The 25,352-nt window shown below is 36.5% G+C and overlaps 1 protein-coding gene across 9 annotated transcripts in view; it reads left to right on the top strand.

The window, feature by feature from the left end:
* The window catches only part of ATRX (ATRX chromatin remodeler), a 310,126-nt gene that overhangs the window by 159,358 nt on the left and 125,416 nt on the right, over nt 1–25,352 (top strand). For all 9 annotated transcript variants that reach the window (XM_036306108.1, XM_036306107.1, XM_036306101.1 and 6 more), the window contains 9 exons: nt 5,382–5,484; nt 6,842–7,054; nt 14,006–14,147; nt 15,059–15,168; nt 16,209–16,355; nt 16,510–16,687; nt 19,571–19,708; nt 22,085–22,260; nt 24,358–24,475. In XM_036306108.1, coding sequence (XP_036162001.1) covers nt 5,382–5,484; nt 6,842–7,054; nt 14,006–14,147; nt 15,059–15,168; nt 16,209–16,355; nt 16,510–16,687; nt 19,571–19,708; nt 22,085–22,260; nt 24,358–24,475 — 1,325 coding nt within the window. The remainder of the gene's footprint in view (nt 1–5,381; nt 5,485–6,841; nt 7,055–14,005; nt 14,148–15,058; nt 15,169–16,208; nt 16,356–16,509; nt 16,688–19,570; nt 19,709–22,084; nt 22,261–24,357; nt 24,476–25,352) is intronic.

The following is a 25,352-nucleotide window of genomic DNA, read 5'->3' as shown; positions in this document are numbered from 1 at the left end:
TTGTCTGTTATCAGTACTCCTACTCCCACTTTTTTCTAGATACTATTTTCTTAAAGTGTCATTTTCTACCTCAGCTTTGAGCCAATGTTTGTGTTTGGAGCTGAGATGAGTCTACTGTAGGCAGCATACACTTGGGTCTTGTTTTTAAATCCATCCTGCTACAGTGTGCCTTTTTTGGGTGAGTTCAGACCTTTTACATATTGGAATATTATTGATGTATGAGAACTTTCTCTATCCATTTTATCTTTTGTTTTCTTATTTCTCTGTATCTCCATTGTTTATTTTCCCCTTGTACTATTTGTATTTTAGTTTGGTTGTAGTGTACGATTTTTGACCCTCTGTTTTCTCTCTCTCTCTCTCTCTCTCTCTCTCTCTCTCTCTCTCTCTCTCTCTCTCTCTTTTATTTATTTATTTATTTATTTATTTATTTATTTATTTATTTATTTTTAAAATATATTTTTTTGATTTTTTTACAGAGAGGAAGGGAGAGAGATAGAGAGTGAGAAACATCGATCAGCCGCCTCCTGCACATCTCCTACTGGGGATGTGCCCGCAACCCAGGTACATGCCCTTGACCGGAATCGAACTTAGGACCTTTCAGTCCGCAGGCCGACGCTCTATCCACTGAGCCAAACCGGTTTCGGCTTATTTTTAAATTATTTTGTTTTGTTAATCCTCACCCAAAGATACCCTCTCTATTGATTTTTATTTTATTTTTAATTGTTTTATTGCTTAAAGTATTACAAAGAGTATTATATATGTCTCCTCCCCCCCCCCCCCCTTTTAAGAGAGAGTGCAAGAGAGGGGGAGAGACAGAGAGAGATAAACATTGATTTCTTGCCTCTCAGGCATGCCCCTACTCATGGCTGGGGATCGAGCCTGCAAGTGAGGTATGTGAACTTGACCAGAATTGAATGTGAGACCCTTCAGTCCTCAAACTGATGCTCTAACCCAGGGGTGGGCAAACTTTTTGACTCGAGGGCCACAATGGGTTCTTAAACTGGACCGGAGGGCCGGAACAAAAGCATGGATGGAGTGTTTGTGTGAACTAATATAAATTCAAAGTAAACATCATTACATAAAAGGGTACGGTCTTTTTTTTTTTTTTTTTTTTTTTAGTTTTATTCATTTCAAACGGGCCGGATCCAGCCCGTGGGCCTTAGTTTGTCCACGGCTGCTCTAACCACTGGGAAAAACTAGCTATGGCCATTTTTCTTTTTTTTTAGTTACATGTCTCAATTCTTGATTTTTGTTTTGTCGTTACCATTAGGTTTATATAAAATCCTTTTGTATATACAGTAGTCTTCTTTTCTTCTAATTCCATCTCATCTCCATTTGCCTATGAAAGTTCAGTCTTTTTCATCCTCCACTTTTATGGTTTTGTTCTCATAAATTATCCCATTTATGTTGTGTGTTCATTTGAGTCTTTTCAAAAAAGTATTTTACCCCATTTTAACTTTTATGTTATATTTAAGTGTTTAATACCCTATTCTGAAATAGAGTTGCCATTTTTTTCTTCTGTCTGTCTATATGTCAACTTATAGTTTTGTATTGTCTTTTTGCTTCCAGTAAAACTGGTCCTTTCAATATTTCTTATAATGCACATCTTGTGGTGGTAAATTCCCTTAGCTTTTGTCTGGAGAAGTCTTTAAAAAAATAAATTTTTATTGATTACAGAGAAAAGGGGAGAGGGAGAGAGAGATAGAAACATCAATGATGAGAGAATTATTGACTGGCTGCCTCCTGCATGTCCTATACCGAGGATTGAGCCCTGATCAGAATTGAACCATGACCTCCTGGTTCATAGATTGATGCTCAACCATTGAGCCATGCCGGCCAGGCTGGAGACATATTTATTTCTCCTTCATATCTAAAGGAAAACTTTGCTAGATACATTATTTTTTTGCTGTTGATTTCTCTCCTTTAGTATTTCAATATTTGGTTTCAGAGTCTCCTATCTTGTAAGGTTTCTTCTGAGAAATCCGATGATAATCTAATGGAATTTTTTTAATACGTGGCAGTCTTTTCCCCCTGCTAATCTTGGGAAATCTTTCATAGTCATTAACTTTGGACAGTTTTAATACATGGAATGCATTGTTTCTTGGAGAAAGTGGGTTTTTTTGTTTGCTTGTTTTTGTACTGAGATAATTAGGTGTTGTGTTAATCCCTTGGATTTGAGGTTTTAGCTTTCTATAAGTTTGAGAAGTCTCCATCAATTATTTATTTGAATAGGCTCTCTGTTCCCTTTTCTTTCTCTTCTCTTTCTGCTATATCCATTATTTTTATAATCCTATTTCTAATACAGTCATATAATTTTCTTAGAGTTGATTTTTTTTTTGTTAACTCTTAATTCTCTTCTTCCACCTGAGTCATTTTTAGATGTCTAACTTTAAGATCACTCATTCTTTCTTCCATATGGTTTGAGCTCTCTAATTCATTCTTCATCTCATTTATTGATTTCTTCAGTTCCAGAATTTCTATTTGATTCCTTTTCATAGTTTCAATCTCTAAAGAACGCCTTTTGTTCATCAATTTTATTCCTGTGTTCATTGAACTGCATTTCTGTTTTCCTATATCTCATTCAGTTTATTCAGAACCACAATCTTGAATTTTCTGTCACTTAAATCAGTCTTCCATGTCTTTTAGTTTGTTTTCTGGAGACTTTTAATTAATTTCTGAACTACCTTGTCAACTTGGTTATTCATAATACTTGATGGGTTTTTTCACTGCCTTGTTACTTGATATTTTAAAATTTTTTTAGATACTTTTTAAAAAACAATTTAGCAGATTCGTAAGTAGAAGTCTTTCTCTTGTTTATTAGTCTTTCTCTTGTGGATCTCAGTGGGCAGTATCTCCTTAGGAATGGAAAATGCTGTAATGTTGAGCATCTTTTCATGTGCTTTTATCATCTCTGAGTTAGATGAGATATATTTATGTCCCTTGGGCATCTCTCAGTTCCTGAAAGGTGCAAGGAAGTTCCACTTTTTTGTTTCCTTTCTGCAGAATTATCTGGGAGTTGGGCAGCTTCCTTCTGACCTTGTTGAGCTGATCAGGGAAGAGGGGGTAGGGCAAGTGTGAGTAGAAATGCTATGAAATTTCCTACCATTTTAAGTGTGACTCTTGGTTAGGTGTTTGTTTGCTGCAGTTTTTTAACTGGTTTCTGAGTTCTCACAAAGTTAATTTTTAACACATATTGGTGCTTATTCTTTGTGTGGGAGAACAACAGCCTGGAGTTTCTTAGTCCACCATCTTGCTGAGGCCACCTGGTATTTCATTACTTTTAGTGGGTGAATAATATGCCATTGTATTAATACCACATTTTGTTTCTCCATTCATCTGTAGGTAGATGCTTGGGTTGTTCCCATTTTTTTTTTGCCATTATGAATAATCCATGCTATGAACATTTGTGTAAATTTTTGCATAGTCATATGTTTTCATATGCATTCATAGGAATATACCTATGAGTGGAATTATTTGGTGAAATGGTAACACTGTGCCTAATTTCTAAGTAATTACCAAACTGTTTACCATAATGGCTTACCATTTTACATTCACTCAGTGCATCGGGGTTCCAATTTCTCCACATCCTCACCAGCATTTGTCATTTTTTTTTTTAATTTGCTTAGAGCCAACCTACTGGTGTGTGGTGGCAACTCATGATTTTCATTTGCTTTTCCCAAATGACTAATGCTGTTGAGTAATTTTTCATGTGCTTACTGGTGATTTGCATATCCCATTTGAAGAAACATTTATAAAAATTCTTCTCCAAATTTTTAATTTAACCGTCTTTTTATATAGTCTGGATATAAGACCCATACCCAGATGTATGATTTGCCAATATTTTCTCCCATTCTGTGGATTATCTTTTTACTTTCTTAAGAGTATCCACTTATGCACAAAAAATTTTAATTTTTTATGAAGTCCAGTTTACCAGTTTTTTTGGTTGCTTGTGCTTTTGATGACACATCTAAGAATCCATTGCGTAATTAAAGGTCACAAAGATTTATGGTGGTGTTTTATTTTTTTCGTATGGTGGTATTTTCTTTCACAAGTTTCGTAGTTTAAGTTCTTACATCTGGAACTGTGATCCTTTCTTTATAATATCTTTGAAATTTTATATAAGTGATCTAGTTTTGTATGTTTAGATGGTTCTCAAATTTTCTATTATAGATACTGTTGTAAAAATATTTGTGTACTCACCCAGATAGATATTTAGAAATATTTTTATTTAACACTTGTGATAACACACATACACACAGGCACATATTTACACACACATATTTTTGTATGTATTCACACATTGGTCTGATTATTTCCTTGGAGTATATTCCTAAAAGTGACATTGTTGGGTCAAAGTTGTACAATTTTAAGACTTATCATACATATTTTAAACTTCTTATAGAAGCCAAATTTCTACTCCCAGCAGAAGGTGTAAGTAGCCATTTCCTCAATCTTCCAGGATTAAAACAATTAACAGTTTTTTAGCTGTAATGTATATTTTGGGGGACTTGGATTCACTTTGAGTTAATTTTTGTAAATGGTACAAAATTAGGGTCCACCTTTATTCTTTTGCTTATAGACATAGAGTTGTCTCAGCACAGTTTGTTGCAAAGACTATCTTTCCCTATTGAATTGTCTTGATACCATTGTGGAAAATCTGTTGACCATAAATGTAAAGTTTTGTTTCTCGATATTCATTTCTCTTCCATTAATCTGTATGTCTATCCTTGATGTTAGGAACATATTATTTGGATTACTCTAACTTTGTGTACCAACTTCTAAGCTGAGAGAACTTTTCTCATCAAAAGTTGTTCCTTTTTAAAAAATTAAATGAGCTGATAAAAATTAGCATCCAACTTTCATAATCAGCTTTTTTTTTAGAGATGATGAATGTTTTTATGTGTATATAGGCCCTTCACCCGTCTTATTACTTATATGCTAAATCTCTGCTTTGAATAACTTAAAATATTGGTCTTTGGATAGAATTGAGAGTCATTCTTCTTGAACCTAGTGGAGTTATTTTGCTTTTTGTTTTCTCTATCATTTTCCAGAATGTACACAAAGGTGAAGCAGTTCTAAAATAGTAGTTAATTCACTTAAGGAAATTTATCATGCAGTATTTTTTTAAAAATATATTTTATTGATTTTTCACAGAGAGGAAGGGAGAGGGATAGAGAATTAGAAACATCGATGAGAGAGAAACATTGATCAGCTGCCTCCTGCACGCTTCCCACTGGGGATGTGCCCTCAAGCAAGGCACATGCCTGTGACCGGAATCGAACCTGGGACCCTTGAGTCCGCAGGCCGACGCTCCATCCACTGAGCCAAACCAGTTCTGGCATCATGCAGTATTTTTATTTTGCATTTTAAATGTTCTTTAGGTCTGCAAAGAAAGCAGAGTTGGAAGAAAATCAGCGGAGTTATAAACAAAAAAAGAAAAGGCGACGCATTAAGGTTCAAGAAGATTCATCCAGTGAAAACAAGGTAATAATGATATTTACTATGTGCTTTAATTGTAACTGGTACACTAGACCATGAAAGTATGTTATTACCTCTTCAGCATTTCATGCATTTGTCAAATTCTATTGCTTAATTTCTTTTTTATACTTTTTGTGGAAGGATTGACTTACTGAATGTATAAATATGCAGAGGTATTAATTTTGACATAATTTTTTTTTGTTTCTTAACTAAATATAATTGAAATTTTAAGCTGTTCTAATTCATTATTTTACATTCCAAGGGCTGTAGAATTGATATAGTGTTGTATTTTCTGAAGATATATTTTATTCTGCATAATGACTCATGTAAATTATTTCTTCTAGCAATGAAGTTTGCCAATATGAATTTCTTGTATATAAACAGAATTATGTAAAGTACAATTCTCTGTAATATGTTTTATTAGGTCAACACTATTCTCTTTGGGGAGGGTTCATTGTTTTAAACGAACCTTTTAGACCATTTCTAAGTATACAACTCAGGGGCCTTAATTAAATTCAGAATTGGAAAACTCTCTACCCATTAAGCAGTAACTCCTCTTTCCTGACTAACCCCAGCCCCTTATAACCTCTATTTTAATTTCTGTGTCTATGAATTTGCCTATTTTTGGGTACTTCATTTAAGTGTAGTCATAATATTTCTCGTTTTGTGTCTGCCTTGTAGTCATTGACATAATGTTTTCAAGGTTCATCCATGTTGTAGCATGTGTCATAATTTCCTTTCTTTTTAAGGTTGGATAATATTCCATTGTATGTATATAACACAATGTGTTTATTCATTTATCTGTTGATGGACATTTGGGTTGTCTCCATCTCTGGCCATTGTGAATAATGCTGCTATTAACGTAGGTGTGCAAATATCTGTTTGAATCCATGATTTTGATTCTTTTGATTATAATCTGAGAAGTGGACTGCCCGGATCATGTGTTAATTCTGTGTTTATTGTATTGAGGAACTGTCACACTGTTTTTTTAATGCACCAGGCTTTCAATTTTTCTACATCTTCACAATTGTTACTTTTGTCTTTTTTTTAAATTTTAAAAAGTTATCCTAGTAGTATATTATTTGTGGTTTTGATTTAAGTTTCCCTAATGACAAATAATGTTGACTATCTATTCATGTGCTTACTGAACATTTCTATATCTTCCTTAGAGAAAAGTCTATGCCAGTTCCTTGCCCCCTTTTTGGGGTTGTTTGTGTTTTAATACTCTTCTTTAGTGCAAAGTATACTTCTGAGGGTTTTCAGTCTGTTTTTTTCTACCTTTTCTTGCTATATTATTTATTTTCATATGAAATGGATAAGTTTGCTACTTTGTTTATTACCTCTGATCATTTAATTTCCATAGAGTAATTCTGAAGGAGATAAAGAAGATGATGAAGAGGAAGAAGAAGAAGATGAAAATGATGATTCCAAGTCACCTGGAAAAGGCAGGAAGAAAATTAGAAAGATTCTTAAAGATGATAAACTAAGAACAGAAACACAAAATGCTCTTAAAGAAGAGGAAGAGAGGCGGAAACGTATTGCTGAGAGGGAGCGGGAACGAGAGAAATTGAGAGAGGTAAATCAATTTTTATTTGTGATTTCTTTTTAACATGTGACATATAGATTCATAGATATATTTCAGTATTACAAGAATAGAATGTTGTAATCAACCACAGATTTTTAGTGATAGTTGGTTTTATTCTACTAGCCACTTTAAAATCTTTAAGGCTTTATTAATATAATTAGGTACATGGAAAGAGTTAAGATAATTATATGATGACCAATATGATTGTGTTTTATCTGGGGTAGAAAAATGATTAAATAAACTTTTTATTGTAAAAACTCGAGGCCCAATGCATGAAATTCGTGCATGGAAGGGGGGTGTCTCTCAGCACGGCCTGCACCATCTCTAATCTGGGACCCCTTGGGGGATGTCCGACTGCTGGTTTAAGCCCGATCCCACAATCTGGGATTGCTAGCTCCTAACCACTCACCTGCACGCCTGCCTGATCGCCCCTAACCATTCTGCCTGCTGGCCTGCTTGCCCTCAACTGCTCTTCATGCCCCCAACTGCTCCCCTTGCCAGCCTGATTGCCCCCGACTGCCCCCCCTCCCCCCCCGCTGGCCTGCTTGCCCCCAACTGCCCCCCCTGCCAGCCTGCTTGCCCCCAACTGCCCTCCCCTCCTAGCCTAATGGCCCCTAACCGCCTCTGCCTCAGCCCCGCCACCATGGCTTTGTCTGGAAGGACGTCCAGAAGATCTCCCAGTCTAATTATCATATTACCCTTTTATTAGTGTAGATAGAGGCCTGGTGATGGGTGAGGGCCGGCTGGTCTGCCATGAAGGGGGTCTCAGATGAGGGTAGGGGTCCCCTTGGGGGGTGGGGCCGGCCTGGTGAGGGTCCTGGGGCAGTTTGCAGGCTGGCAATACCCCCATCGGGGTGAGGGTCCCTGCTGGGGGGCGTGTCCAGCCTGGGCGAGGGGCTGAGGGCCATTTGGGGGCTGTTTGCAGGCTGGCCAAGCCCCTGGCTTTGTCCCGAAGGAAGTCTGGAAGGTCTCTGGAAGGTCTCCCGATCTAATTAGCATATTATTCTTTTATTAGTATAGATTTCAAGCAGATGTATAAATGGAGGGACTAGCTTTATAAATTTCTTTGTACCCATTACCTAGCTTCAAGTTACCAATATTGTTTCATCTACTGTCACTATTTCATCTATTCAGATTATTTTGTTGAAATCTCAGAAATCATATTTTGTCTGTATGTAATTCAGAATATATTGTGGAAAGATAAAGACCTTTTAAACATTACTACAGTATTATTATTACACTAAACCATTAACATTAATTCCATAATATCAAATATCTAGTTATTTAAAATTTATTTATTTTCCTCAAAAACATAGTAATGGTTTGTAAATATAGTTGGTGTGTACCAGAATCCCAAGATGGTCTCACTCACTACATGTTATGTTGCATTTGGATGCTATGTTTCTTATGTGTACTTTAACCTGAAGTTTCCTTATGGTGTATTTGTTTAAGAAACCAGATTATTTGTATGGCGTTTCCTATATTCTGAGTTTTGCTGGTCACATCCCTGTTTTGTATTTTTATTGGCTACTGTATGTCCTATTCAGTATTATTTGGAAATAGATGCCTGACCAGATATAAAGTCAGTTCTTTTTTTGATAGAATTACTCATAGGTGGTAATATATATTTTTTCTTGGATTTCATTTAGAGGTACTTTAAATCTAGTCACTTATTATGATATTAATTTTATTTAAAATTTTTAAACAACAATTTGGTAAATAGACATTAAAATCCTATATTATAATTTTCTAATTTTGATTCTTATCAGTATACATATGTGTGTTTCACATAACCACACCACTGTATGTGCATATGCTGTATTTTTCTCTCCCTTTAAAAATATTTTTCCTTTTTATTGAATTTATAGGGTTGACACTGGTTAATAAATTTATACAGATTTCAGGTATACAATTCTACAATATATCTACTGTATTGTGTATTCACCACTCCATTTCCTCTCCCTTTATTTCAGGCAATTTAAATGTATATTATCATATTCCATTTATTTTTAATTGGTTTATTATTTTTATTTTCTAATTAAATTTTTATATTAAATTGAATATACAGGGGTGGGCAAAAGTATGTTTATAGTTGTAATTTAAATAAATAATACAATAAATAATAACACAAGAATACACTGTGTTTCATGTACTCACAACTGTAAACCTGCTTTTGCTAATCCCTGTATATGTATTGTTAAAAATCATATATTATTGCCAGCTGGTGTGGCTCAGTGGTTGAGCATTGACTTATGAATCAGGAGGTCAACATCAATTCCTGGTCAGGGCACATGCCTGGGTTGTGGTCTGGATCCCCAGTGTGGGGTGTGCAGGAGGCAGCTGATCAGTGCTTCTGTCTCATCATTGATGTTTCTATCTTGCTCTCCCTCTCCCTTCCTCTCTGCAATCAATACAAATATAGTTTTAAAAAATCATATATTACTATAAGCCTACATTGGAATCTACACTAATAAAAGTCAAAGATGCTAATTGACCATACCTTCATTACGCCAACCAGCCAATCAGAGCGACTATATGCAAACTAACCCAACCAAGATGGTGGTTAATTTGCATATGCCGGCTGGGAGCAAAGACTGAAGACAATGTGGAAGCAAAGCGCTACAGAAGGGAGGAAAGTAGAGGCGGTGGAGACAGGAATGGGGTGGAGGTGAGAGGTGGGAGGGAAACCAGCCGGGTAGTGGAGTGGGAGGGAAAAAACCAGCCGGGCAGTGGAGCTGGAGGGAAAAACCCAGCTGCACAGCGGAGCTGGAGGGAGAGAAAAACCCAGCTGTGTGGCGGAGCGGGAGCGAAGCCCGCCTCAGCGGGTTTTGCTCCCTTCTCTGCTTCGTTCCAACCCCAGGAAGCCCTATTCTTGCAGGAATCTTCCTGCAACGGGCCTCTAGTAAAAAATAATTTTCTATCCTACCTGGATTCTCCACTCAGAAGAAACAACTCTCAATTCTTTTAGCTGTTCTTTGCTTTTACTTATATGTTTCTGCTTATTATGCTTATGCTATTTCTTAATTTCTCATTGTATTATTAGGAAGTTGTAGATTTAGCTCTCATGTACTACCTACCAAAGCTAGAGTTTCCTTTTCGTTTTATCAGTATGGTTATATCACAGTTCTGGTTAAATCATGAGTCAATGTTCACATGATTATAACCATGTAAATATTCACAACAGGGCTATGTAGTGTATATTTCATGTGTGTCTCATATGCACATATGCATGTGTACGTACACATAGTACATAATGATTAGGTTCTTTTTGTTTATACTTTTTGTTTACATTTCTTAGAGTTAATGTTTTGGGGTCTTTTTCTATATACTTAGGATGAATTCATTTTCCATCTTTCTAGTAAAACTCTGTATGTGTTGCTAGTTTTGAATGTTTTAAATTCCAAAAGGCTCACTCCAGCTTCTTCTCCGGGCCTTAGGTGGTCGGTTTTGTATCTCCACCTATAATGTCTTATCCCTGGTTACTATGGGTTTATAGTTACCTTGTATTTTTAAAAATTATCGGTTTCAAAGAATAAGGGTGGAGGGAGAGAGATTCATTGATATGAAATATCGATTTGTTGCCTCCCACACATGCTCCAACCAGGGATTAAATCCGCAACCTGGGTATGTGCCCAGACTGGAATCAAACCTACAGTCTTTTGCTACGTGGATGACACTCTAACCAACACTGGCCATGGCACCCTTTTTGTTTTTTTTAATAGTGCATTCTGGTTTTCCCACCAGAGTTTCAAGTTAGGTGAAGCAGTAACAAGTGTTTTATGTCAACCCTTCAGTTATCTCCTAGACAGGTTAGAACAGATATCTTTATATATAAAAGGCTAAGTGACTGGCTGACTGGGATAGCTATGTCGCACAGTGACCACCAGGGGGCAGACGCTCCGACCAGTAGCAATGACACACACTGACCACCAGGGGGCAGATGCTCAATGCAGGAGCTGCCGAGCTGCAGTGACTTGGCAGCTGCTGTTCTTGGGTGACACACCTGGAACCAGAGAGGAGGGAGCACAGTTCCAGGGTGCTACACCTGAGAACCGCTCTCTTGCAATCCTGGACCCCTCAGGGGATGTCAGAGAGCTGGTTTCGGCCCGATCCCCACAGGCCAGGCTGAGGGACCCCACCTGTTTACGAATCTGTGCACTGGGCCTCTAGTACACAATAATTTGCAAATAAGGTCCTCTGTTCCTCCCTTGTTTGAGGGAGAGAACTGGCAACCAAGCTGCAGCTGCTTGAAGTAAAAGACCAGGAGGTAATGGGGTAAGAGCAAGTAAAAATGACATAAAACTTTCCTACCATTTTGAAGATGGCTTTTTCTTGACTGGTTATTTTCTTGGTTGCTAAAAACCTTTGACTGTTTTGCAGAACACTGACAAAGTTGCTTCAGGCAGTTTCTGATTATTTTTTCTTCAACATTTCTGTGTGGAAATGAGAGCTTAGAGCTTCCCCTTTCAACATTTTATTGACATCTACCTTTTCCCCTCATTTTGTGGAAGGTATTATCTGTGGTTATAGAATGCTAAGTTGATAATTTTTTTCTTTTATCCGTTTAAAGATGGTATTTCTTTATGACATGTTGTTTATAGTCTTCCTTGTTTTTGCCCCTATGTAAGTAATGTGTCTTTTTTTTATTTAGAAGATTGTTTTAATGACTTTAAAAAGATTTTCTGTTTATCCCTGGCTTTCAGGAGTTGATTATTGTAGTTTTCTTAGTTTTTATCCTGCTTGGTGTTCCTTTAACTTGTTGGATCTGTGGGTTTATGATTTCCATTACAGTTTTTTGAAGTTTTTAAATTGATTTTTTTATTGTTTTATTGCTTAAAGTATTACAAAGGGTATTACTTATGTGTCCTTTTTTCCCCCCCGTCCTTGACAATCCCCTGGCCTCCCCTCCACCCCCAGTGTCTTATGTCCACTGGTTATGCTTATATGCATGCATACAAGTCCTTCGGTTGATCTCTTACCCCCCTCCCTCCTGCCCCCCAACCGTCCCTGGCCTTCCCGCTGCAGTTTGACAATCAGTTTGAGGCAGCTCTGCCTCTGTATCTATTATTGTTCATAAAGAGAGGGAGGGGGGAGGAAGAGAGATAAAGAAACATCGATGTGAGAGTGAAACATCAGTTGGTTCCCTCCTGCATGCCCTCTATAGGAACTTGAGCCTGCAACCCCAGGCATGTGCCTTGACCAAGAGTCAAACTGGCAACCCTTTGGTGCATGGGGCAATGCCTAAACAACTGAGCCACACTGGCCAGGGGTTCCATTAAATTGTTTGAAATTTTTGACCATTGTTTCTTTTCTTTTTTCTTTTTTCTTTTCTTTTCTTTTCTTTTCTTTTCTTTTCTTTTCTTTTCTTTTCTTTTCTTTTCTTTTCTTTTCTTTTTCCCTCCCCCTCCCCCCCCCCCCTCCCCCCCCCCTTCCCCTCTTCTCTTCTCTCTTGTTTTCTATTCTTTTCCTTTGTGGGACTCTATTTACATATATATTAGGCTGTTGGAAATTGTCTCACTGGTTTCAACACCCCCCCCACACACACACACACACTGTATTTCACTTTAGATAGTTTCTTTTTTTAATCCTTACCCGAGGATATGTTTTTTGTTGATTTTTGGAGAGAGAGAAACATCAATGTGAGAAAGAAGCATCAATCGGTTGCCTCCTGTAAGCGCTGCGACAGGGGATCAAACCCCACAACCTAGTTCTATGACCTGACTGGGAATCAAAACCACAGCCTATTGTTGCATGGGACAATACTCCAACTAGCCATCAGGCCAGGGTTGAGGATAATTTCTTTTGCTTTGGCTTTAAGTTCATTGATACTTTCTTTTGTACTATTGTGGTGTTATTCTCATTTAATGACTCTTTCATATTAGATACTTATTTTTTGTCTCTAGGAATTCCACTTCGTTATTTTTATATCTTTTATTTCTCTTCTGTGTTCATGTTTTCCTTTCAGTATTGGGACATAATTTACAGCTGTTTTACTGTGCTTGTCTGACAATTCCAACATCTCTATCCCTTCTTGTTCCATTTTTGTTAAAAGATTTTTCTCCTGGTTATTCATATTTTACTCTTTCTTGACATATCTAGTAATGTTTCATTAAAAAAAGATATTGTAATTTGGATGTTGTTGAGTGTCTGTAGTCTTTTATTAGAGGGTGCTTGGCATTTTTCTCTACAGGCATTTAAGTTACTTTAAGTTCAGTTTAATTACATATGTGTGTGTGTGTGTGTGTGTGTGTGTGTGTGTGTGTGTGTGTATATATTTAAAAGCTTTGCTATATATTTTTAAAAGCTTTGTTAAGTTGTCTTAAATAGCCTTTATGTATGGTTTTGCCCCATTGCTATTGTGTGGCCCTTCTCTGTTCTATATTGAATGCCCTCAGTTATGCATGAAGACTCTCTACTCTGCTGTGTCTGTAATTGCATGCTTTCTAGACCTCTGATCATTGGGGACTGTTTAACTCATAGCTTCTGAATCACTCTTTGTCTGGCTTTGTACAGTTTTACTCCTCGTATACATTTTAATATTCAGCTAAAATTCAGTGACTCTCATCTTGATTTCTGGAGGTCTTTTGTGTAGCTCTTTTTTCTCTATAGTTCTCTGTAGTTTCTGTAGTTCTTCTTGACCTTTGTTTCCTTAACTCAGCACAACTCTAGTACTCGACTTATGGCATGTAATGAGATATCCAGGGTGAGAAATGATGAGATAAATCACAGACATTACCACAGTGCTTCTAAGTCTTGTGGAGGTTTTTTAACTTTGGAAAACATGTAAACCTGTGATCTGTCCTGGTCTTCTGAAGCCAAAATATTGGATGTGTGGTTTCGAAGTAGATGTTTATATTTTGAAAAATTTCTTTTAGTAAGAGTAATACTCTACCCTTGTTTGCAAGATTTCTTTGAGCTTAACTATAGTTCCCTTTCTTGTAGGTGATAGAAATAGAAGATGCTTCTCCTACCAAGTGTCCAATAACAACCAAGTTGGTTTTAGATGAAGATGAAGAAACTAAAGAACCATTAGTACAGGTTCATAGAAATATGGTTATCAAATTGAAACCCCATCAAGTAGATGGTAAGAAACTGTTAGATGACTAAAGCATTTTAAATTAAGTTTTACCAACATTTGGTGTCTTCTGTGTGCCTCATATTCTACTAAGCACTGGAGGTACATTGGTGAGCAAAACAAACATGAGATCCATGCTCTTATGGAGCATATAAGCAAATGAGCAAATTGAATGATTACAATGATAGTGAGTGTTAACAAAAGTGGAAGTAAGTGCCACTTACAAATGGATATATATGGCCAGTGTATCTCACCTGGTCTGCAGTGGTTGACTACAGTCAGCAGCGTGGTGGTGGGGAGTTAGTTAGCTAAAATCTTTGTCAGGCAATGCTATTTCAACATTTTGAGGTACGTTTGTTAATAATTTTTCTATATTAGTATTAGAAAGTTAACAAATTATCTCTATCCTCTGCTTTGTTAGAGTGGAATCAGTAAGTCAGTTTTGAGTAAGGGAAGTTCTACAGTTACTACTCTTGGGTAGCCAGCCCCCTTTCTTGTTCAGTCTTTACTAATGAATGAAGGGAGTAATGATAAATTATCTCCTGTTATTTTATTGATTTACTCAATAAACCTGAAAGTATATTTGATAGAAATCTGTTTCTTCTTTGGATAAAGTTTCTATTTTAGATTATTTGTATGTTTCTTTGTACCATCCCAGGGAATGGTGGTCTGTATAAGTTAGATAAGGTGAATGAAGGAAAGTCACCTTATTGTGTGCTTGTTTTCACTGTCTTTTTTTCTAGTTCATTGTGGGAGGTTTGCATTGTGGGGAATCTCATTTACATTTAAGAGATTATTTATTTGTTTTAAAAATTCTATTTCCTAGATGTTTTGTTATTGTTAATGTTTTTGATATATTTATGAAGGAAGATTTTTAACTTGGGCCTTTAAATTGAACTTAATGAAGCTATTCTTTTTAGGTGTTCAGTTTATGTGGGATTGCTGCTGTGAGTCTGTTAAAAAAACAAAGAAATCTCCAGGTTCAGGTTGTATTCTAGCCCACTGCATGGGCCTTGGTAAGACTTTACAGGTACGAACATGAAGGTATTCTGTTCTTGTGCATTTATTAATTTAAGAATTTAGGATTGTTATGTTTCAGACAGTTGTAGGGGTGGAGATAAGGCAGTAAATAAGAATAACAAGATCCCTCCCCCTAAAAGCTTATATTCTGGTGGTAGAGAGAGATTTTAATCAAAATAAGAATGTATATTTTCAGATAACAAGTGTTAAGGGAAAATAAGGAGGAAAGCATCTCTTAAGAGGTGATATTTGAGCAGAGATCCTAGTTAAGAGAAGGAATGGCATTACAAGCATAGCCAGTAAAAACTGCTGAGATTCTGAGGTAGAAATGAATTTTCTTTAACACTTTTTAACAGTCTGTCATCCTGTAGTAATGAGAACCTTAAATATTTTTCACTATTAAGGTACTACATTTCTGAATGTCAGGAATTGTAACAGAGAAGGGAAATTAGTGAATCTATGTATTTTAAACCATAAGATAATTATTATAGATTCAGAACACTTAAAAATGGAAACGTACTTCATAACACAATTGTCTGTTAAATGCAGTGGCATTTTCTGAAAGGTTGTAGGAATGTTCTGTGGAGGCCAGGAACTTAGTAGCTGTTTTGGTGTGTTCACTTCTTATATTCATACTAGAGGCCCGAAGTATGAAATTCATGCAAGAGTAGGTCTTTGCAGCCCTGGCTGCCTCAACCAGCCCTGGCAGCCCTGGCTTTGTCCGGAAGGTTGTTCGAACGGTTGTTCCGCCCTTTGGCCGTTTGGTCAATTTGCATATTACGCTTTTATTATTATAGATTATTATTACTGGTCAAAGAATCGTGGAGCTGTATAATTATGCATTATCTAGTTGAAGCCCCCTCCCCCTCCCCCCTTTTTTTTTTACATAGGATATCTCTTCCCCTGTACTTTGCCTGGTTTGGAAGTTGTGAGCTTTGGTTAGCTGCTTTATTGTTTAAAGCAGAAACAAACAAACTGAAACAACTATTGAATTGTAAGATTGCTTGATTTAATTTCTTGCAGATATTGATATCATTTGTTTCTTTGTAGGTAGTAAGTTTTCTTCATACAGTTCTTTTGTGTGAGAAATTGGATTTCAGTACAGCTTTGGTGGTTTGTCCTCTTAATACTGCTTTGAATTGGATGAATGAATTTGAGAAGTGGCAAGAGGGGTTAAAAGATGATGAGAAGCTTGAGGTATCATTTTAATGTTTTTATTATTAAAATAACTGGATGAAATTAGTATACTAAAAAAGATTTTTTTTACCAGTGACATATATTTTAGTGAGGATATTTAGCATTTATACATTACTAATATCTACTTTTAAAAATCTTTATTTTCCCACAAAAGGTCTCTGAATTAGCAACTGTGAAACGTCCTCAGGAGAGAAGCTACATGCTTCAGAGGTGGCAAGAAGATGGTGGTGTTATGATCATAGGCTATGAGATGTACAGAAATCTTGCTCAAGGAAGGAATGTGAAGAGTAGGAAACTTAAAGAAATATTTAACAAAGCTTTGGTTGATCCAGGTAAGTTATTAACAGGCACTGTGATAGAGAAGCAAGTTGAATAAAAAATGTACGTTAAGTTTTAATTAACAAATACCAATTGAGCAGCTGCTAAGTAGCTAGTTTTGTTTCATTTATCCTTCAGGTTTTTGCCTTTTTGTTTCTTGGTATAATTTCATGAAGATGAAATCACCCTTAATGTTGCCAACTGTTCAGAATGCACGTCCTTAGAATAGAAGTGCTTATGGTTTTTAGGAGAGACCTTGTAAACATTTAAAAATGTAACGTGCCCGTGGCACAATTGCAGATATTTCCAACTGTCTGAATATTATATGACTAGTGGCTCAGTGCACAAAATTTGTGCATGGGGGGGTGTCCCTCAGCCCGGCCTGCACCCTCTCCAATCTGGGACCCCCCAGGGGATGTCCAACTGCTGGTTTAGGCCTGATCCCTGTGGGACATCCCCCTTGCAATTTGGGACTGCTGGCTCCTAACTGCTCACCTGCCTGCCTGCCTGGTCTCCCTTAACCACTCTGCCTGCTGGCCTGCTCGCCCCCAACTGCCCTCCCCCCACTGCTGGCCTGCTCGCCCCAACTGCCCCCCTGCCAGCCTGATTGCCCCCAACTGCCCCCCACTGCCAGCCTACTCACTTCCAACTGCTCCCTCTGCTGGCTTGATCACCCCCAACTGCCCCCCCCCCCACCCCTGCTGGCCTGCTCGCCCCCAACTGGCCCCCCCATCAGCCTGCTTGCCCCCAACTGCCTCCCACCACCGCCAGCCTGATCACCCCCAACTGATCCCCGCCAGCCTGATCACCCCTAAATGCCTCTGTCTTGGCCCTGCCACCATGGCTTTGTCTGGAAGGTCTCCTGGTCTAATCAGCATATTACCCTTTTATTAGTATAGACTAGAGGCCTGTTGCATGAAGAGATTCATGCAATAGGCCTTCCCTTGCCCTGGCTGCTGGCACCGGTTTTCCTCCAGCACCTGGGACCCAGGCCTTCGCTCCGGATGGAGCCTTCAGTCTTCGCTCCGCCGCTTTGCCCCCTACGTATGCAAATTAACCACTATCTTTGTTGGGTTAATTTGCATACTCTCCTGATTGGCTGGTGAGCACAGCAGAGGGATGGTTAATTTACATGTTTGTCTATTATTAGGTAAGATAACAAGAGCTCTCTCCATACTCTGAAAACAGTCCTTAAGTTTCTATCCCAGCATTATGTCAGAAGAATTGCTGCATATTTTTTCTCTTTTAAAGGGTCGTCACTATGGAAGGTTAACATTTGCAATACTGTTGATTCTTATGACAGTAATCCTCATGACCTAAAATCCAAATATTTGACTCTTTTTTGCCACTTGGAGAAGCATCAAGTTGTACTATCCACAAAACATTTGTATCTATAATTGTTCCGTTCAATCTTCATCTTGTCATATTTCACTACTTTAACACACTATTGAGGCTTTAGATGTTTGTTGAGAAAGTCTAATTTTCACTCCAAAATATAATAGTATTCTTTAGAATTCATGGCTTGTCCTCCTTTTTATTTATTTTGATTTTTTTTTCAGCTTTATTTAGGTATAACTGACAAATTAAATTGTAAGATACTTAAAAGTGCACAACATGATGATTTGATGTACATTGTGAAAGGATTCCCCCTTTTACTTACACATCTACCACATCACATATTTACTTTTTTGTAAAAACATTCAAATTCTGAGCAAATTATAGTTATACAATACAGTTATTACCATATTATACATTTAGATCCACAACTATAGTCACCATGTTATACATTTAGATTCTCAGACCTTATTCTTCTTATTCATCTTATAACTGAAAGTTAGTACCCGTTTGCCTCTATTTTATTTTATTTTATTTTATTTTATTTTATTATTATTTTTTTCTATTGCTTTTCAGAGAGGGACAGTAGAAGTGAGATGGGGGGGGGGGCGGGAAGAGAAAAAGAGACTTTGATGTGAGAGAGACACATCTATTTGTTGACTCCTACACATGCTGGGGAGTAAGCCCAGCTTCTGGCTGAGCAGTCGGGGTGCACTGGCCACCCAGGACCAGCTCCTTTGCTGCGCATCTGCCCCCTGGTGGTCAGTGCATGTCATAGCTACTGGTCGTTCTGCCATTTAGTCGATTTGCATATTAGCCTTTTATTATACAGGATTACTATAGTGAAAGTTAATGAACAAGCAAACTTGTATTTGGGTACTTTAGAAAAAATACATGTTATTTTAGTAAAGTAAGTGTATATATTTCTTTCAAAATAGTCACTAAGCTGTGTGATCTTTTATAGCTTAGAAAGCATTCTCCCCACCCCTCATAACAATGTAAAAATCAGTTTAGCTGTTTTTATCAGTTAAATTTTCCTCCCAGCAATGAGTGTTATATGGCATAAGTTAAATGGGAAATACTTCATGGCCCATTGTGATTTATATATTATTTCTTAAAATGTAATTTTTGAATATATATATATATATATATATATATATATGTAAATTTCTCTTAGTCTCTGGTAATCTTTTTATCTTGATACACTAGTTCTGAAATTCCTATTTAGATACTGTTTTTCACTTGTAAAAAAGATTTGTTTTTTCAAATACTTCAAATCTATTGGTGGGATCTTTTCACCCTTGTGATTATTTTTATTGTTGCCTATTTTTGAGTAACATTATAGTAGTACTTTAATACTCTGCTATTAAGATATAATTAACACTAGTTTATGCCACATGAACCCAATCCAACAGCAGATAAAATATAACTATTCTTGTAAGAATGATGTTTATCTTCCTACATGAGCAGGTCTGTAAAAGAATTAACTTTATTTACTTAAATTGATTACACTTTATTTGTTATATATTAATTAAATATTGTTTTTCTTTACATTTTTGTAGGCCCTGACTTTGTTGTTTGTGATGAAGGCCATATTCTAAAAAATGAAGCATCTGCTGTTTCAAAAGCTATGAATTCTATACGATCAAGGAGGAGGATTATTTTAACAGGAACACCACTTCAAAATAATCTAATTGAGTGTGAGTGTGAGGATTATTTTAACAGGAACACCACTTCTAATAATCTATAGAGTATTAGCTTTTCCTCTTTGCCATTCATTCACCTTCTGTTTTTCTAGTATATTCTCTGACCATGAACTATATAGGTCCATCTTAGTCTACTGTGAGAGAATACCTTACATTTCAAATGTAATGCTTTATAAATATGACTGGTAAACCACAGTTAAGTGTTGTCCCATTGTGAGCCTTTAACTATAAATAGAGAATTTGAAATATATAAACAGTATCAGAAGTTTTAATTATTTCTTTAAAACAAGCATGTCAAACTCAAATGCTAACATGGGCCAAACAAGGTTTAAGTTTATGTGAGCTGCAAAAACACAAAAGCTTCAATTGTCATAGAAATGTAGGTTTATTTCAATAGAGACATACTGATTACAAAGGGCTGAAATAAATGAGTAATCGTTGACATAAAATAATAGAACATTTTAATAAAAATTAACATTTTTTTTCTTGAACATTAACTTACCAGACACTGAATAACTGCACAAATTAATATGTGTAACACAAATAAACCTATTTTTCTTGTTCTTTGAAAGCGAAATATTTCCTATTGCACACACCAAACAAGTCAGTCCAAGACTAATAACGTGGCAATTGGATCCTAAAATATTTGCTGCTAGCATCAGTGGAGAGAAATGGTGTGCCTTTGCATAAGGCGCATAAGGGAAATGAATGCAACATGATTATAGTAATCAGTCATCAGCAAATATTGTAGTTCGTTATTAATAATTATGTGTAACAGGATATTGTAAAAATTAAGTTACAAAATTTTTATTAAAACATTTCTTACATACTGTTATATTGGCTGGGCTGCTAAAATATTCATTTTGGGCTGTATGCGGCTTGCAGGCCGAGAGTTTGACATGCTTGCTTTAAAAGCACAGATGCATTTGTGACTATTCAGGAGATACTGTAACAAATATATCCAGTTTTGGGTGAGGTCCTGATATGAAATTGAAAAGAAATGCGAGGTATGGAAATTTTAGGAAGGTGAAGATGGGCAAGGGGAGCTGTGTTGAATCCATGTCAGCATAGAGTTTGTGGTGGGGGAGGATAGATGATGTGAATACAGGGAAATGACTTGTGAATTTTCCTCATTTTAATTTTTGTAACGATGCTGAAAAGGGAACACTAGTTTGTTACTTAGCAAGTAACAAATTGAAATTTTTTATTATAATCCACTATAGTAGCATTTTGTTATTTTTATGTTGTTTTCATTCGTTTAGTGTATTTACTAGAGGCCTGATGCATGAAATTTGTGCGAGGAGCTTGACCCTCGCAGCCCTGGCTTCGTCCGGAAGGTTGTCCCACTATCCGATCTAATTATCATATTATGCTTTTATTATTATAGATAGTAATTTAACTGTTTTTATTATTTTTAATACATGTTATTATTTCAATTTATTTTTATGTGTTCTAGTTTCCTTCTTTTCTCTTACCATACTAATACAAACGCTGTTTCTCATTGTGGTCTGATTTGTATGGGGTAACTGATAATTCTGTTAAAGACTTCCAGAACTAAAGCAGTTATATAAAATTTGATATAGTAGCTTATTACCTGATTTTATTATTTTGATTCAGTATCTATGTTTTTTTAAAATATATTTTTATTGATTTCAGAAAGAGAGAGAGAGAAACATCAATGATGAGAGATAATCATTGATTGGCTTCCTCCTATATGCCCCACACTGGGGATTGAGTCAGCAACCCAGGCATGCATCCTGACTGGATATTGAACTGTAACCTTCTGGTTCATTGATTAATGCTCAATCACTGAGCCATGCTGGCCAGTCTCTATGTGTTGTTATTTTTTCCTAATGTACTCTTGTTGGTCATAAAATCTTGGTTAAAATTAATAGAATGCTTGTTTTATACTCACATATAAAGAGTACTGAGTTATAATAAAAGAGACAGTGTAATGGAGCGGGGGGAGAGAGAAAGCGAGAGAGAGACATTGATGTGAGAGAGACACATTAATTGGTTGCCTCCTGACCTATCCCAAACAGGGTTGGGGATCAAACCTGCAACCCAGGTACTTGCCCTTGACTGGAAATCGAACCTACAACCCTTTGGTGTATGAACCAATGCTCTAACAATTGAATAACACTGGCCAGGGCTGGTTTTTATTTGAATTTCTCATCTGGTTTAGGAAATCTAGTTCTAGATCAGACTTATAACCAATGTTTAATCTATCTTCAGTTTGGTGTTCTTTCTTTGTAGATTAATTCTAATCCTTCCATGGCATACATATTTTGATATAAGCATCTTATTTGAAAATTTTTCTGAGACCTTTTTTCATTATTGTTGTTAATAAACTAATGTCTTCTCTTTTAGATCATTGCATGGTTAACTTTATCAAGGAAAATTTGCTTGGCTCCATTAAGGAGTTCAGAAATCGATTTATAAATCCAATCCAAAATGGTCAGTGTGCAGATTCTACCATGGTAGATGTCAGAGTGATGAAAAAACGTGCTCACATTCTCTATGAGATGTTAGCTGGATGTGTTCAGGTACAAATACATTCCATAGTAACAAAATTTTATTACTTCATTATATTGCAATCCTAAAATGTTTTCTGAATTTAAATTTTATTTTGTTCCCCCCCCCCCCTTTTCAGTATATAGTTTACAGTTAAACCTCCTTGCATGGTCTTTAAAAGTGTATGCAACATTGACTTTTTAAAAAGTTGCATTATTGATTTGCCTAGTGTACATCTTCATATTTGAGTATGTAAATGTTTAGATCCCTTATCCTTAAGATAGGGACTATGTAAAAAGAACACAGCTATTATGATTAAGAAATTTCTGTGCTCATTCTAAATCTATAGTATTCTAAACATCATTTATTTGAAAGGGTTGTAGTAAAGGCATTTATGATTTACGAGAAATGCCATTTTAAATGTAATTCTGAAGGAACAGTTTTATTATTGTCAAGTACAAAAACCTGAAGGTCTAGTATTGTTGTTTATATATACATTTTCAATGAACCTATATTAATGAGTAGATAACTCTAGAGACTGAGCCAGCAGTTAATAGATTTCAACATCTGCACTTTTTCTTTTAATACTAGATACTAATGGTAGCCACAAAGATGTAACAAATGAAACAGGCCATCCTTATGCCTGAGTATACTTATATGATGGTATGCTACCATCATATAAGGCAAAGTCATCCTGTTCTTGTTGGCCACAGGTACTAGCAAGTACTCTGTTTCTGTGTTGCTGCTACCTAGACAGTGTTGTTGTTTTTTTTTTTCTGGATTAGGTAGTCATGTGTATCGTGCATATTAGTGTTCTTTCTTTTCTATTCCAATAATTGGTTTCAAGAATTCTTATACGTGGCTTGATTTCTCAATTGGGCAAAGATTGCCCCATGAGTTATGCATTATTCTCTGGCATTTTGCACATCTTACACAAAGCACAATTCAGAGTTCATCAGACTTTGATTCATCAATTTTACTGTATGATTAAAGCAAGTCTTTTTGCTAGCACTACCTATTACATCCCCTACTCTCCTTTTTTCTCTTCTCTTATATATATATTAGAGGCCCAATGCACACAATTCGTGCAAGGGGCTCGGCCCTCGCAGCCCTGATTTCATTTGGAAGGCCGTCCGGATGGTCGAGCTGTTCAGCCATCTGGTCTAATTAGCATATTATGCTTTTATTTTTATATATATATATATATATATATATATATATATATATATATGTATACACTAATAAAAGACAAAGATGGTAATTTACCGTACCTTCGCTATGCCCATCAGCCAATCAGAAGAGTATGCAAATTAACCCAACAAAGATGGCCGTTAAATTTGCATACTGCAGGCAGGGCGGGACAGCGCACTCTGCTGCCAGCCGCCAGCTGGGCCTGCAGTGTGCGACCCCGGGCGGCGGCGCGGGCGGCGGCACGATCTGCCACTGCCCACCCAGCCACCAGCCGGGCCTGCTGTGTACGACCCAGGGCGGCGGGGTGGGCGGCAGCGCAATCTGCCCTGCCGCCAGCCGTCATCCGGGCTTGCCATCTGCGACCCGGGGAGGTGGGGCAGGCACTTCGGGATTGGGCCTGCCATCTGCCACCCGGGGAGCAGGCCGAAGCCAGCAGGTGGTTATCTCCTGAGGGGTCCCATACTGTGAGAGGGCACAGGTTGGGCTGAGGGACACCCCCCCCCCCCGTCAGTGCACAACTTTTTGTGCACCGGGCCTCTAGTGTGTGTATATATATATATACACACACATATATATATATATATAGAGAGAGAGAGAGAGAGAGAGAGAGAGAGAGAGAGAGAAGAGAAGGAGACCATTTGAAAACCTAAATTGCTTACTTGGTAATATGACCACTTCCATTTAACACTTGTGTTGCAGTATCTTTTTACCAGTGCATCATATTGTGTAGTCATATGAAATAAATTGACTGCACTCATATGGGAATCATTTTGTGTGATTTAAGTGGGTAAATCTGTTTAAGAAGATGTTTTGTTATATGTTTGGTATCTATTTGTGTGTGTGTGTATCTTTTAGTTGCAAGCAGTGATAATTCTTAGAGCACTTAATTCCTGTTATATATTTAGGTTAACTAATTTTCATTCTCTTGTTAATTACAGAGGAAAGATTATACAGCATTAACAAAGTTCTTGCCTCCAAAACATGAATATGTGTTAGCTGTAAGAATGACTCCTATTCAGTGCAAGCTCTATCAGTACTACTTAGATCATTTAACAGGTAACAAACACTGTTGGTTTATTGTTTTTATCTTCCCTTTAAATACATTGTTTTCTATAGAATTCTGTCTTGGTAATTTTACTGTGTCAGTTCTTTTTTTCAATTTTGCAATTGAATAAAATTGGTATGCTTATTTTGTAAAGGTAAAAAATATTTTTAATTAAAAAACACTAAACTTGTCAAAATAAAATAAATGTAGAATAAACAGCTGAAAGAATATACACAGCATATATGACTAATACCTTTAATTTGTATAAAGCTTTTATTTCAGAAAATTTATAAACGTGAATAAATTCATAAAAGAAAATACATATAATTCTAGTATATTATTAAAAAACATTCAACCACATTAATAGTAAAAAGCATGTAAATAAAATCCATGAAATCATTTCTTAGTTATCACATTGACAATGGTTGAAGGAAAGGAAGTGGCAAAATACAAGGCAGAGCATATATTATGCTCCCAATGTTATAAAAAAATACATGCAAATGCCTAAAATATGCCAAAATGTTAACAGAAATTGTTTTCTGGGTGATTTCATTATGATGAACTTTTAGTTTATTTCTTATTCTTTTCTATGGGCTTTTCAAAATACCATGAGTAGGTATCATTTTGTCATCAATAAACTGGTGTATGTGTGTGTCTGTGGCTGTGCCCAAGGTTGTCACTGTTCACAGAACAAAACCTAGTCTCTGTCCTGAAATGGGATTTCTTATTGGTCACTTTATTCTGATACCTTTCCCCAAGTGATGTGTCAGATTTTTTTAGGGGATACAGTTTGGTAGGTTCCCTTCAGTCATTGTGGATACAATAATTTATTAAAAAATAATGGAAGGTGGAAGTGTGTGCCCACATATTAAAATTATACTTTATATT

This window comes from Myotis myotis, unplaced genomic scaffold (assembly GCF_014108235.1).
Source record: "Myotis myotis isolate mMyoMyo1 unplaced genomic scaffold, mMyoMyo1.p scaffold_m19_p_4, whole genome shotgun sequence".
Classification (NCBI taxonomy): Eukaryota; Metazoa; Chordata; class Mammalia; order Chiroptera; family Vespertilionidae; genus Myotis; species Myotis myotis.
The sequence above is the reverse complement of the archived record's forward strand: the minus strand, read 5'-3'. Positions and strand labels throughout refer to the sequence as shown.